Genomic DNA, 16,051 nt, shown 5'->3' with positions numbered 1-16,051 from the left:
TCTCTCAAAAAGGCCTTGTTCAAAACCAAAGTAGCACTAGTAGTAGTAGCAGCGCGAGCCCTAAAACTCAAAAATCGTTCTCTCCGTCTCTGTGTCCATTGCATTGCAGCACACACCCACACGCAGAGCCCTAGTTCTTCGTCCACAATGAAGCTCGTTAGGTCTCTCACTCTCACTCTTCTTCTTTTCTTTTCTTCTCTTTTTCGTTTTTCTCTGTTTTTGAAAACAATATGATTTCAGCGTTTATTTATATATTTTTTTTACAATTTTTTATTATTAATTAATTCGTGAAAAAAAATGTTCAGGTTTTTGATGAAGCTGAACAACGAGACCGTTTCGATCGAGCTCAAAAACGGCACTGTCGTTCACGGCACCATCACAGGTCTCTCTCTCTCTCTGGTTTTGTTTTTATAATTAGGGTTTTTGTTAAACCCTAGTTTTTTTTTTAAATGTGCATTTTCTTTTTGATTTGTTGTGGTCGTTTTGTGAGTGGAATTATTGGCTAGAAACCCTAGCAAATTATGGTGTTTGATTTTTGCTTATGGGGAGGTTAGATTATTAGTACTTGAACCAAATATAGAGGTTTTGATGAATGGAGCTTAATTGGGGTTTCTGTGGTGTGGTTTTATGTTTGAAAAGCTTTTGTGGGGTCTCTGGGAATGTGAAAAATTGAACAACGATTGGGGAAATTTTATTGAAAAAGAGGTCCTTTTTTTAGTGCGTTTGAAGCTGAAATAGTAATAAACAAAAAAAGGGCATGTTAATTAAGGAGGTGACAGGGAGCCTGATTTTTGGGCTGTTCCTGATTGGTCTATCAAGGATCTATAGCCAACTCCAAAGTTTGAGATTAAGGTGGTGGAGTTTTGTTGCTTCTGGGTATGAGCATAAACTGCTTGGCCCGTCTAGGCTGAACCCGGCAACTGTTTTTGGTGGGTAAGGTCGGTTGCCCATAGGTTTTACTGGCTAGAGGCTAGTCTAAAAGGCTCTTCTTTAAAAAGGTTCCCTATGTTATTTATTTATTTATTTTTAAAGTTTGTTGATTTTTTTTTCTTAGTTTTTTTAATATTACTTGAGAATGTTGTGCAATATAACTGGGGATTTTTTGGTTGAATCTTATACATGGAATGAAGAAGGTGCTATTTTTAATTTGCTGGTTTCTTTTTAAAAATTATTTTTCAGAAAGAATAGTCTAAATTTATGTTATCTCTGTGGATTCAAGAAAAGGGCTGTTAAAATGTTAATGGGGTTGTCCTGATAGTTTTGCTTACATAATGTTTGAAATTGTGGAAGAAAATGAGGTAGAATTTTTGAACCTTGTGAGCAATAAATAGCCAAAATTCAAAGTGTGTTTTGGGGGGAAATTGTGAGAAAAGGATGGTCTGCCTAGGAGGTGGAAAGCCCCTGTTTGGTTCCATTTTGGTGGTTGGATTAACTATTTGAGTGACAATGTTTGCCTTGCTTATTCTCGATTGAAGTATGAACATCAGTAATTGTTCTGTTTCTCCCTATTTGAATAGTTTTTTTTTTTTTTTTTTTTTCCACTCAGAAGCATCAACGGCATCAATATGAACCAATTTTATGTTAGTGTACGACACTTGAGTTAAAAAATGTTGAACATTTGAGTTTCCCACGCTGTGCTCCCTGAAGAGTTTGTTTTTGTGCTTGACTAGATAATGATCCTTAACACAATTACCTTTCCACTATTCACTCATTTCCTTCCTAATGGAAAGAAAGTTACTATTTAGTATTTAGAATATGATGGGAAGTGGGATTTATCTGGAAAGATTGATGAGGAGTTATAGAAGCCTATATACTGACTCAGAAATTATTGAATTGAAAAAAAAAAGTTTTTGAGGGGTTAATGAAATACTTATTTACTGATAAAAAAAAAAAAGTTTTGAGGGGTAGGTGAGGTAAGACAGGTGGACGAAAAATGTATATTTTTTTTCTTGATAGTATAATACTGTAATTATATGTGGAGTGCCTATTAGAGAAAAATTTCATCCCTGGACTAGAGCCAGACTTGGTAGGCTTGTATGTGGTGTTGTCTTTGAGTGGCACATAAAAGCGTGCGGGGCAAAGTGCCAAGGGGACAGTTTTACTCAGATTATAAAAAAGAAAAATTATCTTTTAAGGCTTTTTTTTACTCTTAACGTTGTGTCATCATGCTTTCCTTATACCATTTATTGACTATTGTCTACGGGTTTGGTCTGAGTATTTGTCATTTACAAGTACTCTCACCATCTTCAAGTGTTGCCTTGTTAGGCAGAGTCATGTGTGTTTGATATGGTACCTATCTTATTGCGAATACTTAAATTCATCCAAAGTGTAAGCGTTACTTAATTTTTTGACTCTGGTATTTTGTCATGTTGGATTGATGGATATAACATCTTTGTATTGCCATTTTCACTGTGAGAATTTTGAAATAAACTTTAATCCTTGCATGATTAGACTAGAAGACTGTAGGATAGTTTGTTTATTTCTTGTTTCCTAATTTTGTTGAGTCATATTTTTGAGAGATGTTTTATTCCCGAGAGTTTGAATGTTAAATTCCTCATTATCTTTTAGTCACTGATGCCATTTTAGTAAATCAAATTCCTCATGTTTTTAATTACAAACCATAGTTGAAGGAACTGTCTTAATATCTTAAATTCTCTCTCTCTATCTATTGATTAGTAAGAAGATGCCTGTTGTTAACTCATGATTGATTATGCTGCAAGATTGGGAAAAAAGAGGTAGATAAAGTTTTATGACTAGGAAATAATGTGCTTCCCTGTTGGTATGTTTGTTATGTATAGAAGAGATCAGCGTGTTTGGCATGTGTCCAAGGCAAATGATAAAGCGGATGAAGAAATTACTGCTCTTTCATTACCAGGACATTTTTGTCGGGAGTAACCCCTCTATATGTTTATTTCTTTTTCAATAAAATAAGAAGATTGAGAACAAAAGTAATGTTTGGGGAATTTTCATTTGAAGGTAATGTAGGGAAGGTTTTTTTGCCTGAAATGGCATGTGATGAGGGACAGACCGTTTAGGGCTAGTTTAGGAGTGCTGCAGCTTTTCAAAAACATGAGAAGCTCAGCTGCTTGCTTCTTAAGAGCTGCTTAAAAAGCATGAGCTGTTTCACAATTGACAAAAAACATGAAGTACCTTGGTTTGCTGAATGAGATGGAGTTAGCTTCCATTTCTTACAAGTCAACATGCCTACAGGGGAAGGCCCCACTAAATAAGGCCTTAAATACGTTTTTTCTTCACCCAAACATGTTTGTCCTGTATGATGCTCTAGCTAGTGCATTTAGTTTGATGTTATTTGGTAAATATGTCAATTTTTAAACTAAAGTTCCATTTTTATTTAGAAGAAGTCCTACTCCAAAAATCTTGTGTCTGTAGCTTGTAGGACTCCTACATGGTGAACTTCTAATTTTTAGCATTACTGAGTGAGTGAATTGTATGTGGCAATTAATAGGGGCTTATAATTTAATTGGCAGTATAAGCCTTTCTCCAGTCTGGGAAAGCAGTGAACTCTAGAAGCTAGCATTGTTCCACGCTTTGTTCACCTTTGGACATGTACACTATTCTGCTCTTCTCAATGCGTTAAAATTAATTTGATTGAATATTATTGTAAACTAGTAGGAATTTTGCAGCAGTAAGGTGCTATTTTTGCAATCCGTATTTGCTTTAAATATACGAGTACCTACAATATCTTTGAAAAGATTATGCTGTTTGGTTATTGCTCATTTCTATTATCCCACTTTCTTTAAGCTGTGATTTTTTAAACTAGGCAGAATTCCATTATTTCATTACATGCATTTAAGTTAAATATAAGTTAATGGACTTGTTGGATGGTGTTTCATTTTCCTAACTGGAGCAATTGATTATTGAGTAGAAAGTACACATGTACACATGGAAAATATAGCTGTTTTGACTAGTGTATTGACTTGTTTGATGCAGGTGTTGATATCAGTATGAATACACATTTGAAGACGGTGAAACTTACGTTGAAGGGAAAAAATCCAGTGACGCTGGATCATCTCAGTGTGAGGGGTAACAATATTCGATATTACATCCTTCCTGACAGCTTGAATCTCGAGACTTTACTGGTTGAAGAGACGCCTAGGGTTAAGCCCAAGAAGCCTACTGCCGGTATTGGGACTCTATCTGACTTAAATACCATTCATTTTGATGCCTTTTGTTTACACAGTTGTTATGTGGCGAGTTTTTATAGTAATCATTCTAATGCTATTCTAAATTTCAGGGAGGCCTTTGGGACGTGGACGTGGCCGTGGACGTGGACGCGGGCGTGGACGTGGTGGTCGTTAAGCCATGCTGCATTGGTTTCAAATTTTTGTGGCACTTGGTTATGTAAACACCAATGTTGTAGGGACATGAAAAGAGTGTTATCGCTATTTCATCTTGTATTCTGAGTTCTATCCTTTGAAATTTCTTAAAATATCTATCAAAGAAGTCGGTATTGATAACCTCGTGAAACTTTATAAATAGACCCCATTATCGTAGAATTTCACGGTGCATATGTTATTACTCAAGCCTATGACTTTTTGTGCCCCTACCATGCCCAAAAAATGTTTCAGCATTCGGACTGGACTTCGTTTAAACCGCAGGGTCCCCATAACTTGGTACATTTTGACTGAAGTTGATCCTGCTTGTTTGGCAATTATGTTTATGTATCCTTGTAGTGTTTCCCAGTAGTTTATAATTTTGATTTAATAATTTGCATAATATTTGCCTTTTAATTCTACTTTCAACTCAATTTCCAATCAAGTTATACATAAGGTAGCAGCAGTGCTTGCTATTATTATTAGATTTAATATTCAGACATTTACTTGGCTACAAGGCTACTGGCATCATCTTCAACCGTTGTTAGGGTAGACCTGGCAACAAAGGTGGTAGCATGATGGCCTTGGTTATAAACCATAATAGTGTGGGAAGTAACAATCAAGTGATAGATGGATGACTGTTTAAAGCTTCTGTAACATGTTTTTCAAATTTTGGGCTTCAATCTGACTTTAATTACTTCCCTATGTTGGTTGGAAAGGAATTGAATCGTTGGGTTTTGTAGTATCAACAAAAAGGGAACTATAGGCTATAGCAGATCATGATTTTGTGTAAATGTAACAACAAAAGAAACAAAGAAAAAGAAAAGAGCCCACTAGAAAGTAGGTGATTTATGCAAGTACTGACTACAGTTTTGTTGCCTACTGAACAATGTGTGCCAAAGGTTGTCCTTAGATTTTTGTTTTCTTATTGTCATGCAAATAGAATTCCATTGCATTTATTTCAATATACAATAAATATCAACAATTATTTTAATTTGTTTCTCAAAAAAATAAAAACAATTATTTTAATTTTATTAGAAGAAAGAAAATATTTTAGGTTCACAAATCCTCATTAACCCTCAAGCATTTATATAAAAAAGACTTGAAATATGAAAAAACAATATATCAGATCTTGAGATTGTGCAATAATTAATAACGATCAATTGAAAGATCCTATGTATGCAAGTAGCAACAAAGACATTCACACACTTAACAATGTTTTTATAAACTATACGTATCTTTTTTTTAAATCCTTTTAATAATTCTTTTTACATGTTCTTTACTATTGTCTCTCTAGACTCTACTTATTAAGATGCTACGATACAACAAGACTTAAGGCACTTCAGACTAAATAATATCATTTGCTTTTCATATGAGAGGGAGAGAGCGAGAGCGAGAGAGAGAGAGAGAGAGATTATCGTTAATTTGTTTGATGTCGATAATATTTGTGAAGTACATTCGCTTCCTAGTTAATTTACAATGGTTTTGGCATGTTTTTCGTAGAAGTACAATCACAAATAAAAAAACAAGCCACTAGTTTGTCCACTTAGATTCTCAATCCTAGCTTGGTACATACGATACACATTTTGTTAGAACTTAGAACTAACTTCAACAACAGATGAATTTACCTAATAAATACATATGAATTTTGTTGTAAACAAACAAACTTGTGTGGAATGGATGGCTGTTTAGAACTTCTGTCAAATCTTTTCAAATTTGGGGCTTCAATCTGATTTTGATTTTCACATTATTGGTTGAAAAAAAAAAAAAAAGGAAGGAAAAACCGATTTGAATCACAATTGTTGTTGTCTTGTTGAGCATCATGTTGGTTTAGTAGGTACCAGGATCCATGTATTGGTGTTTATGCAAAAATAAGGACCGAGTCTCTCTCTCTTTCTCTTCATGCCTTAAATAGAAAAGTTCACTAAGAACCACACAAAATTAACCACTCCTCCCCCTCTATTTTTCTACTCTCTTATAAAGGACTTTAATTGCCTCCAAAACAGAGTGATATCAAAGGGAAGCAAAAATGGCAAAGACTTGTGCAGTTGCTGCCCTCATTGCCACCATTTTTTGCTTCTCTTCCCTCCTCAACCTTGCCCAAGCCACTAGTGAAACCTTCTTTGTTGAAGGCAAGGTGTACTGTGACACATGCCGTGTCCAATTTGAGACCAAAATCAGCCAACCCCTGGCAGGTAATTTGTCACAATAAAATGTTTTTTTGATTAATTTTACTAAAAGTATTAGGATATTACTTCGTGAACCATGATTTTGTAACATTATCAAATTGCAGAAATAGTACTACTTCTATACACAACTATGAGTGGCACAACTTTGTCAATTTAGGCAGCAATGTGTTATTGTTTCCCTTATAAGTATAGTAAATGTTTTATGGCTTAAAGTACAAGTGAGAAATTCTCTCTAAATTAGTTTCTGAATTATTGAATGTAACGTTGTATTTGTTTCAATGAAAAATATTGTGTAAAGATTGTTTTTCGTGTTTTTCATATTTGATAATATCAGAAAAAATAAGTCAAAGGAAAACTATTTTTGGTTAATATAAAAAGTATTACTTATTTTTATATAGTTTTTAATTAAATTTTTTTGGAAAACAATCTATCTCATATCAAGCTAAATAAGGAAAGTTAGAAGATTGGTTTTCAACTTATTTAAGGTTGTTACCAAACATAGAAAAGTGAGATAGTTTTATGGAACTACTGCACACCCTTGGTGCGATGGTTACTCCACAAGTATAAGTGCTTGTGGGGTGTGGGGGGCAAGGGCATTTGGTGCTTTTGGAGTATTCAACAAAAACTTTCAGAATTCAAAAAAAAAAAAAAAAAATACACCTTATCATATCGAATAAATTTAAAAATGACTATCACCAAAATAGTGTATGTCTTATCATTTTTCCATAAACTAGATGTCTTTTAATAATTATAATGTAAATATGCGGCCAAATCTAGGAGTTTAGATTTTCATTGCTCTTCAAAACCTCTCCATTAATTTCAAATGGATGCACTTAATAGTTTAAATAAAATATTATAAATCTAAATTTAGCGTCATTTTATTTAAAATTTTAAATAACATAACATCATGTACATTGTCAAAGGGAAGATATAGAATCTGAAGCATGAAATGAACCCTTACGTGGTATAATCCTTTGCAGATTCTAAGGTACGTTTGGAATGTAGAAAACGTGAGGGCGGTGAGTTGACATACTCATTCGACGGTGTCACTAATTCGACAGGAACTTATCGTCTTCCTGTGGATGGTGATCATGAAGAAGAGATATGTGAGGTTGTGGCCCTCAAGAGCTCCAGGGCTGATTGCTCTGACCTCATGGCTGGTTATGAAAGAGCAAGAATCACACTTACCAACAAAAATGGTCTCACCTCCATTGCTCGCTATCCCAACCCCCTTGGGTTCATGATTAAGGAAGCTCTCCCCAATTGCCTTGAAATTCTTGCTGAAATGGGTCTCATCCCACTTGATCTGTGAAAAATCATTAGCACCTTTGCCTACATAATTTTACTATGACATGTATTATATTGGCAACCGTTGCACTTCATTTTAAATGAAACTTTTGATGTTGATATGGACTAAGTTTTGACATAAACTACTCAAAAATACTTTTCTCTAGTTTATCATCTTTTCTGAATGTAACCAATACCATCCTAAAATGGTGTTAAGTGAAATGAATGTATTGTATTTTGTTGACCATAAGAACTATACAGATAGGGGGTTTTATTTATGTTCCCTTGCTTTACTTTTACATCTACTTTTTCATGTGTTAAAATATAGATATATTTTATAAATATGGACATGTTCGTATTAATTGTAGATATTTGTGTAAATAGCTTAGGTTAACGAGTGTAAGAGGATATATTCCTAACTCTAAAAGGATCAATTCAGCTTGCTCGCAGCTATTGCAAATTGCACAGACTATGAACAACAAACTCCAAATTAAAAATGTGACTTGGAGACGCCCACAAGCTACTAAGACATGACTTGTATATCAATCCATGCACAAATAAGATAGGGCCAGCAATAAGCATGTTCAAACCATGCTTTTCCAATTTGAAGTCATCATATCCTTTCTCTGCCTGCTCTTTGTGGTCGCAAAAAAAAAAAAAAAAAACACTCAAACTTGTAGGGAATTCTTCATTTTAAGTTTCTATAATTTATTTTATTTTTAAGAATGAGTACCTTATTCAAAACAAGCCGTCCATAAAGACTGAAAACGCACAACTAGTACATAAACATGCATCTTCATGAGGCAGCTACACAAGTTGAGCACCCTAAGCTTCAGTTACCAATAGATTTCATGGAGTCTTGTCTCTATACTAGTTTTTCGAATCCAACAACATTGCCCTATTGTACCACCAAGCCTCACTAGCTGAATAATGTGGTCAATCTCCAATGCTTCCCAAATGTCCAAACAACAATCAACACTAATATAGTGAAGAAGTTGAATGATAGAATCTCCTCTCATGAATATGTAAATTTGGAGGGAAGACGAAGAGGTTACAAATGAATTTCTCTCTCAAAGGAATGGGTAGCACTCTCTCAATGTGAGTTTTTATGATCTATAAAACCCTAAATCTCTTCTTACATTTTGTGGAAAATGTGGGTATTTATAGAGGAGGAAAAAGAGGCATTGTTGGTTCTAGAAAAGAGGCATAAATGTGGGGTCATTCCCATATAAGAGAGTAGATACGTGTAAGGGTCTCATATGTTGTGAGAGACTGATATACACCCGAAACATGATATACCTTCTCCTTCTAAGGATCAAAGTTGACCGCTGAACAAAAGCTCAAATAACTGGCATGACAAATGGCTTGCCCCGCCACTGATCATAAAGTAGCTAGAAAAATCATAAAAATTCACTCGCAAGCCAATTATGAATCCAAGCATTGATGGATCTTGGCTCTAAATTCTCCGCTTGGGGAGTTAAGCATGATTAGAACCACACAATTTAAGCTAACCTGCAGTGTATAGACAAATTGTCCAATGTTTCTTCCTCATTACCGAGAAGGTAAGACATAATGCTAACGTTCAGAATCTTCAGATTTCATTTTAAAATTATTCACCATCAACTTAAAAAAAAAAAGTGCTTAATAAAATTTTACTAAAATTGTCTACTAATAAATGTTAATGGGTCATGCTAATGAATTTCCTTAGGCATTGGTTAACAATTCAATTTACAAAAGTTTTGACACAATTTTTATAGAAAATGAAAAAAAAAAAATGTCAAAATATTAAAACCCCATTTGGTACACCCACTCTAATACACGTTTTCAGTTTTTAAATAACATTACACATATTTTCATACATTTTTCACCCACACGTATTTTCACACATGTTTTCAGTTTTTAAATGCATATACCAAACACCCCTTAATTGTTTTATTTTCTTTTCCATGAAAATTTTCTTTAAATGGATTATTAACCAATGCCCTTATGTGGCGTTTGGTACGGGGTAATATTTTAGGATTCCTAGGAATGTTTAAAGATTCACATGTTTGATTGCAAATTACGCAAGGGAATCAGATGCCAGGAGAATCTAGATTCCCCTCTTAAACCCCTCTCAGTAAGAATGTAGATTCCCTTTAAGACAGGTGAAAATCCAAATTCCCAAACTTAAAAGAAATTGTATTTTTATAAATTGACAATTTTAACCCCTTTTTTTCTTATCATTTAAGCAAGTAAGATAAGATATAAAACAAATTATCAATATCTTTTCCCTCCAAAATAACATAAACAGGATAGACAACTCTTTTGATATATTCTTTAACAAAGTTTTATTTAGGTTTCACGTGTGGAAAAAAAAAAGTTTGAAGGAGACTCTCTATTATTGCCAAGTATTCACTTTTGTTGTTGTGTGTGCAAGTTGCTCTCTATTTAAATAGTTATTTTTGTATTATACTTGTCATTTTGAAATGTTAGACTACAATTTTAATGAATTTGTCATAATTAATAGTTTATATTTGGTTTTTCATTATTTATTTAGAGGAAGATTTTTTTTAAAGGACTTAGTAGTTCACATTCAAATCTAAGGATAGAATAAGAAAAATAAATAATTTATTATGTAAGCTTACTAATCCACCATTTCATTAAAACTAGTAAGTTTCCCGTGCGATGCACGGATAATATTGTAATGTTTTATGTAAGATAATTTTGGAGAATGTTGTACATATATTATACCATAATTGTCATAGAACTTTGTTAGTAATGAGTTCATTATAAGAAGTAACAAAAGCTAAACAAAATAATAAAATAAAGATGAAATATATATTTTTTTAAAAAAAAAACCTTAATGAACCAAACACTAAAATCATTGATTCATACATTATTGAAATTCATAGAAAAGAAAGCACACACAACATATAGATCATTATACAATCATCATTAAACCAAAACTCAAAAAAAAAAAAAAAAACCATTAACCCAAAACTCAATTTGTTGTAGGAAAAAAGTCAATATGTATTTCTTTATTGAAATATTAAGAGCCTTACTCTAGAAAGAAGCTTTGGAGTCTAAAGAATGCGGATTGAATAGTTGTGTTGTTTTTCCTCTGCAAATTTAATTGTCATTGACTAAATCCCCTCCATCCTACCATTGCACATCTTTAGTGTGATGGTCATTCCACAAGTATAAGTACTAGTAGGGTATTGGAAGAAATGGCCGGAATTCAAGTTTCTAAGAGAGAACTTCACACAGCTAGAGTAGAATTTTTATCCTGTATAAAATAAAATAAAACCCTCCACCCTAGATGGCTTGATCCTTATAATCCAAACTATGATTTACAGCAGGTTTAGCTTTTGTTTATTTTGAAAAGACTAGTCTACTCAAGGCATATGCTAATATTAAACAATCTTGAAAAGACAATGACAATGAGACTTTTACAATTATCGACTTCTCAGTTCTAGACTTCAAGCATCTTTTGGAAATCGATATACACAATAACACAACCTATAAAAGAAAATAGCAAAACACAAAATCTCACGATCTTAATCTTATCGATTGTAAGTGAAGAAATGAATTTTTGAAAGTAACAAAAGATAGCTTGAACTCATACATGTCAAGGCCACTTAGTGTACAATGGATAGCCACTGGCTACAACAAAAGATCATAAGAGCAATAGGTTTCTTCCATTGGCCTGGTGTTTTAAAAAATTTTGAGTATGGAAACAAAATTTGAGAGTAGCAGTAGTTTAGGAAATTTAACTATTAAAGGTTTAAAAAAAAAAAAAAAGTAAGTTTTTTTAAGAGAGAAAGAAAGAGAATGGAGGAATATAGTCAAAGTTGAGAGGGGAAGGCAAAGCGTGAGAGTGAGGTTGGGGAGTCAAAGATTTAGAAAATCCTACATTAATCATTATAGCAGAGTATTGATAATGTATATTATGTGAGAACAAAAAGGCAAAAACCAAAACATCATTTTAGAGGCAAGCTGTGATTAATGCATCTACACAATCACAAAGGCAGAAACTTTTTATATAACTAACTTAAAAACTTGCCGTACCAAAAAAAAAAAGACTAACAGAGGAGGGAGACTTTGTTTATGAGATGTTTGTATGTAAATTCATCACCATAAAATAATAAGGATTCCCATAGATTAAAATAAAATAATAATGATTATAGTAAATAAAAGATATGGATTTGTGTAATTTAGGCAATAGAAATGCTAGAAGATTATCTATCTCGATCTCATTGGTTATTAGTATTCCTTAAAAAAAAAAAAAAAAAAAAAAAACTGAAACATTTGGTATACTAAAAGACATGAAGAAGAGAGAGTTGTGATGTAAACTCAGGCAGTTATGGGAGAGTTGGATGATTGTAAAGAAGCTTTATAGGAGGTGCCACTAGGCAAAAGCTTAAACCCTCACACAATGAGGTCTCTGCTTATATATATATATATATATATATATATATATATATATATATATATTGATTTAGATTTATATTTATATAAATAGGATTATAGAAAGGGTTTTTAGTTTTTCCCCGTTCCTTATTAGGGGGGAAAAACCTCTCTTGCAGCACATCAATACAAAGATGTTTGGAAATGTGTTCAGTGAATGCATAAAAAGACATACACACCAACAAAAGATCAATACACCTCAAGCACTCTCAGGCAGACTCTTACAGTGACAAAACAGACCTCAACAATCTAACAAAAACACTAGGAATTTGAAGGACCAAAGACTCCTAATCGGGCTCGGGATATCACACACTTAACAGGGGCTCTATATATGATAATTCTTCTTATGGAGCAGTACTTATCTTTTGCACTTCCCTATGGAGTGGGTCTCTCACAAAATTATGCCAAACGTACCCGTGGGAATCATAAGTCCACTCCAAATAGTTTACCATTTAGATTCTCCTTCCATAATATTAACTTAAGCTAAGGAGTGGGTTTGCCCGATCCTCCTCAAGGAAGCCCATCTCACGAAAAGGTTCAAATTGTCTTATAAGATTTTGTTTTCAACCTATGGACTTCTGATGATAGCTATTTATTATTAGGCCAATACATTAATCAATTTTTGATATACGCGGGAATTAATCCCTTTCTCACTTGGTTTCCTCCATGAAGAAATTCATCCCACCATATATCCAAATGTGATATATTGAAATCTTCAAAGCAATTATGTAGATATCAAAACATACTTGTAGTCTTTCTAACCAATACAAATAAACTATTATGGTTTTTAGTACTTATGTGAATTTCTTAAAATTAATCAACGTGATTCCTAGACTATCTTTTCTGTTGAATTGAATTATTTTTCATAAGGGAAAGTAGACTCTAATTATACATAGAACAAGGCTATATACACAGGAAAAAAAAAAAAAAAAAAACTCAACTTACTTGAGCCCAGCACAAGACAAATGTGAGAGATAGGATGGAAAATTTTCAATGATTTAATTTTCTTGTCCAAAGTATTTCTTCTATTACAGGTCTGTTTAGAATCCGCTTATTTTGCTAAAAGTAAAATTTTTTTACTGTAAATAAAGGTAAAAGTGAACTAAAATAGTATAGTGGGACTTATGAATAGTATAAAAAAAATGTAATGAAACCCATAAATAATAACAAAAGTAAGCTAAATAATAAAATAAATTGACAAAATTAATCATGTCAAAAAGACACTACGTATACAAATAAGCTCTGGCTCAATTGACACATCTTTTTCATCTAAGTGGTAGGTTAAGCGTTAGATCTGAGGTTCAAGACCCGTGGTGTGCGTATTTAATTTACCAATTAAAAACATTATAGTAATTATTTTGTATTATATATATATATATATATATATATATATATATATATAAAATAGGGCGTATCCCAGGAAATCTTGATAAATTATCACAGTGAAAGGGGTCCCACACTTTGTGTATTTATAATATATATTCGGTTCAGTTTGGGTTTGAACGCTATTATTTTATTTCATTCAGACCGCTGTTCTTCTTCTTCTTGCACCGAAAAGCAAAAAATGGGGAAATCGACTGCAACGAAGCAAGCGGTGGTAGTGTTCGGAGCCTTAGCCTTTGGTTGGCTAGCCATTGAGCTCGCCTTCAAACCCTTCCTCGACAAATTTCGGACCGCTATCGACAAGTCCGACCCGACCCGCGACCCAGACGACGTCGTTCCTCCTGCTAACTCTGACGCTGACGCTGACGCTGGTGCTGATGCGGGTTCTCCTCAGATTGCTCATCACTGAGGTTTGAAATTGGAATATGTTTTTTTTTTTTTTTCAATTATTATTATGAGGTTTGAAATTGGATTTTTTTTTTCTTCTTTTCAATTATTATTAAAAAGCTAAGGGAATTTTCTGATTTGATTGCTAAGGAAATCAGAATTGAATTAATATTTGTGTTGGATTGTAATTTTTAATAGTCTGTTGGAAAAATTTAGTACCGTGATGGAGGTGAACTGAATTGGGGAAACTTAAATTTAGTACTTTGGATTTGTGGGATTTTTATATTGTACTTCGTTTTGTTTTGGTAGTTGTATTTCAACGTACAAAGGCCATAGTTTTTTTTTTTTTTTAAATAATAATAATAGTGGTTAATTTATGCCCCACTTGTCGATTTATTTGTTAAGTATAAAACCTAACCCAATCTATGTTATTAATAGTTCTTAAATTTTTTTAATTTGTTAGTTTGATTTATTTTGAATTTTGAAACTTTGTCTTAATTTTTTTTTATTCAATTTATTTGATATTTTGAGGCTCAATTTTGATAAAATTTGAATATTACATGTGTAAATTGAACTCATTTATTGGAGAAATTATTAGGTCTACTAAGAGGAGAGCTAACGTGGTCCTTTCTGACCTTCCAATCAATAAAATGCAATCATTTATGTAAATGTGACATCACTTGATTTTTTTTATTTTTTATTCCTTGTGCTAATTAGAAAACTTACACGTACATTTGTATGGATGGTATTATTTCATTGGTCAGGAAATACCACATCAGCAGTCCTCCTCATGTAAATAATAATTTCTTCATTTATTGTATAATAGACTTAAATAAGCTTATAAAAAAAAGACTTAAATAATTAAATGAAAACCTAACGCCAAGTGATTTGGTCTATTATGCTCCATTTGTTTTGAAGAAAAATGTTTTTAAATGTAAATATATATATATATATATATTTGAAGGCAATGTAAATATATATTGAATTTTTTGAATTTATGGTATTTTTACCAAAAATTCAATGTGTAAAATATTTTATAGATTTTTAATAAGAATTTCCAATCAAAGTAAAATTAGGGGTGTCCACAGGTCGGTCCAGGTCGGGTTTGTGCCCAACCCGAGACTGACCCGATAGAATTGGGTGGAGAACGTTCTGACTCGCTGCCGATCGGCAAGGGAGTCGGATCGGAGCGATCAATTTTGCGCCGGAAACACATTCAGTTCGGTCGAAACCGTCCACGATGAAAAATCTGGCCAAAATAGTTGATTTCAGGCCAAAATGCGCTAGATTTGGTGGAGATCTCGCTAGATCTGGTGAGATTTCCACTAAATCTGGCTGAGATCTCACTAGATTCGGTGATATCTCCCCAAATCCGACCCAAATCTCATAAAAATCTAAGGTATTCTAACCAAAAACTCGCCGAAAATTTCTTATTTCGTTGGATTTTGGTAAGGCTCCAGTCGGGTTGGTTGAGGCAGGTTTTAGAGGAGAGAACCCACCATTCGACCCGCCGGAGTCAGTTTCTGGGTTCTGTAACCCGCTGGAGCTCTCGGGTTGGTCACGGGTGGGTCCAGTGGGTTGGTCAGGTATCCGGGTCCTATGGACACCCCTAAGTAAAATATTTTCATAGTTGACCAAATTTTACAACAAAACAAAAACCTAAAAATATATTTTTAGCGAAACAAATAGAGGATTAGCTACCAAAGTCGTATGAGATTCATGAGATCCAAAGTTCAAAATTTCTAGTCAATATTTAAGGGTCATGGTCACGCTAAGGGTTTTCTCCCTATAATTCTCTGGAGTGTGTGTGTGTGTGTGTGTGTGAAAGGAAGAGTTAAGTGCTCAAATAGCTTCGGACACATAGGTAACCCCAAAAAAAAAAACTAGATCTTTTATTAGGCTCGCTAAAATGGTGCCCCAACTCGATCCATTTTGAGACTTAATTATGATGAAACTAGAGTGTTATGCCAAGTTGTATAAATTGCACTCATTTATTGAAGGACAAAGTTTAGCTATAAAATTAGC

The 16,051-nt window shown here is 33.4% G+C and overlaps 3 protein-coding genes across 3 annotated transcripts; all 3 read left to right on the top strand.

Annotated features, from left to right (window-relative positions):
* Positions 1–4,517, top strand: LOC142613407 (small nuclear ribonucleoprotein SmD1a-like). Its single transcript, XM_075785770.1, has 4 exons — positions 1–161; positions 306–382; positions 3,952–4,143; positions 4,256–4,517. Exons 1-4 carry the CDS (start codon positions 148–150, stop codon positions 4,318–4,320), a joined length of 348 nt encoding a protein of 115 aa, XP_075641885.1. The 5' UTR covers positions 1–147; the 3' UTR covers positions 4,321–4,517.
* A 1,846-nt stretch (positions 4,518–6,363) lies between these two features.
* On the top strand, positions 6,364–7,835 carry LOC142612195 (olee1-like protein). Its single transcript, XM_075784310.1, has 2 exons — positions 6,364–6,529; positions 7,504–7,835. Exons 1-2 carry the CDS (start codon positions 6,364–6,366, stop codon positions 7,833–7,835), a joined length of 498 nt encoding a protein of 165 aa, XP_075640425.1.
* A 5,917-nt stretch (positions 7,836–13,752) lies between these two features.
* On the top strand, positions 13,753–14,371 carry LOC142612778 (outer envelope membrane protein 7-like). The gene has a single exon (XM_075784932.1). It carries the CDS (start codon positions 13,821–13,823, stop codon positions 14,046–14,048), a length of 228 nt encoding a protein of 75 aa, XP_075641047.1. The 5' UTR covers positions 13,753–13,820; the 3' UTR covers positions 14,049–14,371.
* The last annotated feature ends 1,680 nt before the right edge of the window (positions 14,372–16,051 follow it).

Source organism: Castanea sativa, chromosome 10 (genome assembly GCF_040712315.1).
Source record: "Castanea sativa cultivar Marrone di Chiusa Pesio chromosome 10, ASM4071231v1".
NCBI classification, from domain to species: Eukaryota; Viridiplantae; Streptophyta; class Magnoliopsida; order Fagales; family Fagaceae; genus Castanea; species Castanea sativa.
Note: the sequence above shows the minus strand (reverse complement) of the source record. Positions and strands in the feature narration are given on the sequence as shown.

Coding starts and splice junctions, on each gene's coding strand:
- LOC142613407 (XM_075785770.1), top strand. Junction 383..3,951: donor CGTTCACGGCACCATCACAG/GTCTCTCTCTCT, acceptor TGTTTGATGCAG/GTGTTGATATCAGTATGAAT. Junction 4,144..4,255: donor GCCCAAGAAGCCTACTGCCG/GTATTGGGACTC, acceptor TCTAAATTTCAG/GGAGGCCTTTGGGACGTGGA.
- LOC142612195 (XM_075784310.1), top strand. CDS start 6,364: ATGGCAAAGACTTGTGCAGTTGCTGCCCTCATTGCCACCATTTTTTGC. Junction 6,530..7,503: donor AATCAGCCAACCCCTGGCAG/GTAATTTGTCAC, acceptor AATCCTTTGCAG/ATTCTAAGGTACGTTTGGAA.
- LOC142612778 (XM_075784932.1), top strand. CDS start 13,821: ATGGGGAAATCGACTGCAACGAAGCAAGCGGTGGTAGTGTTCGGAGCC.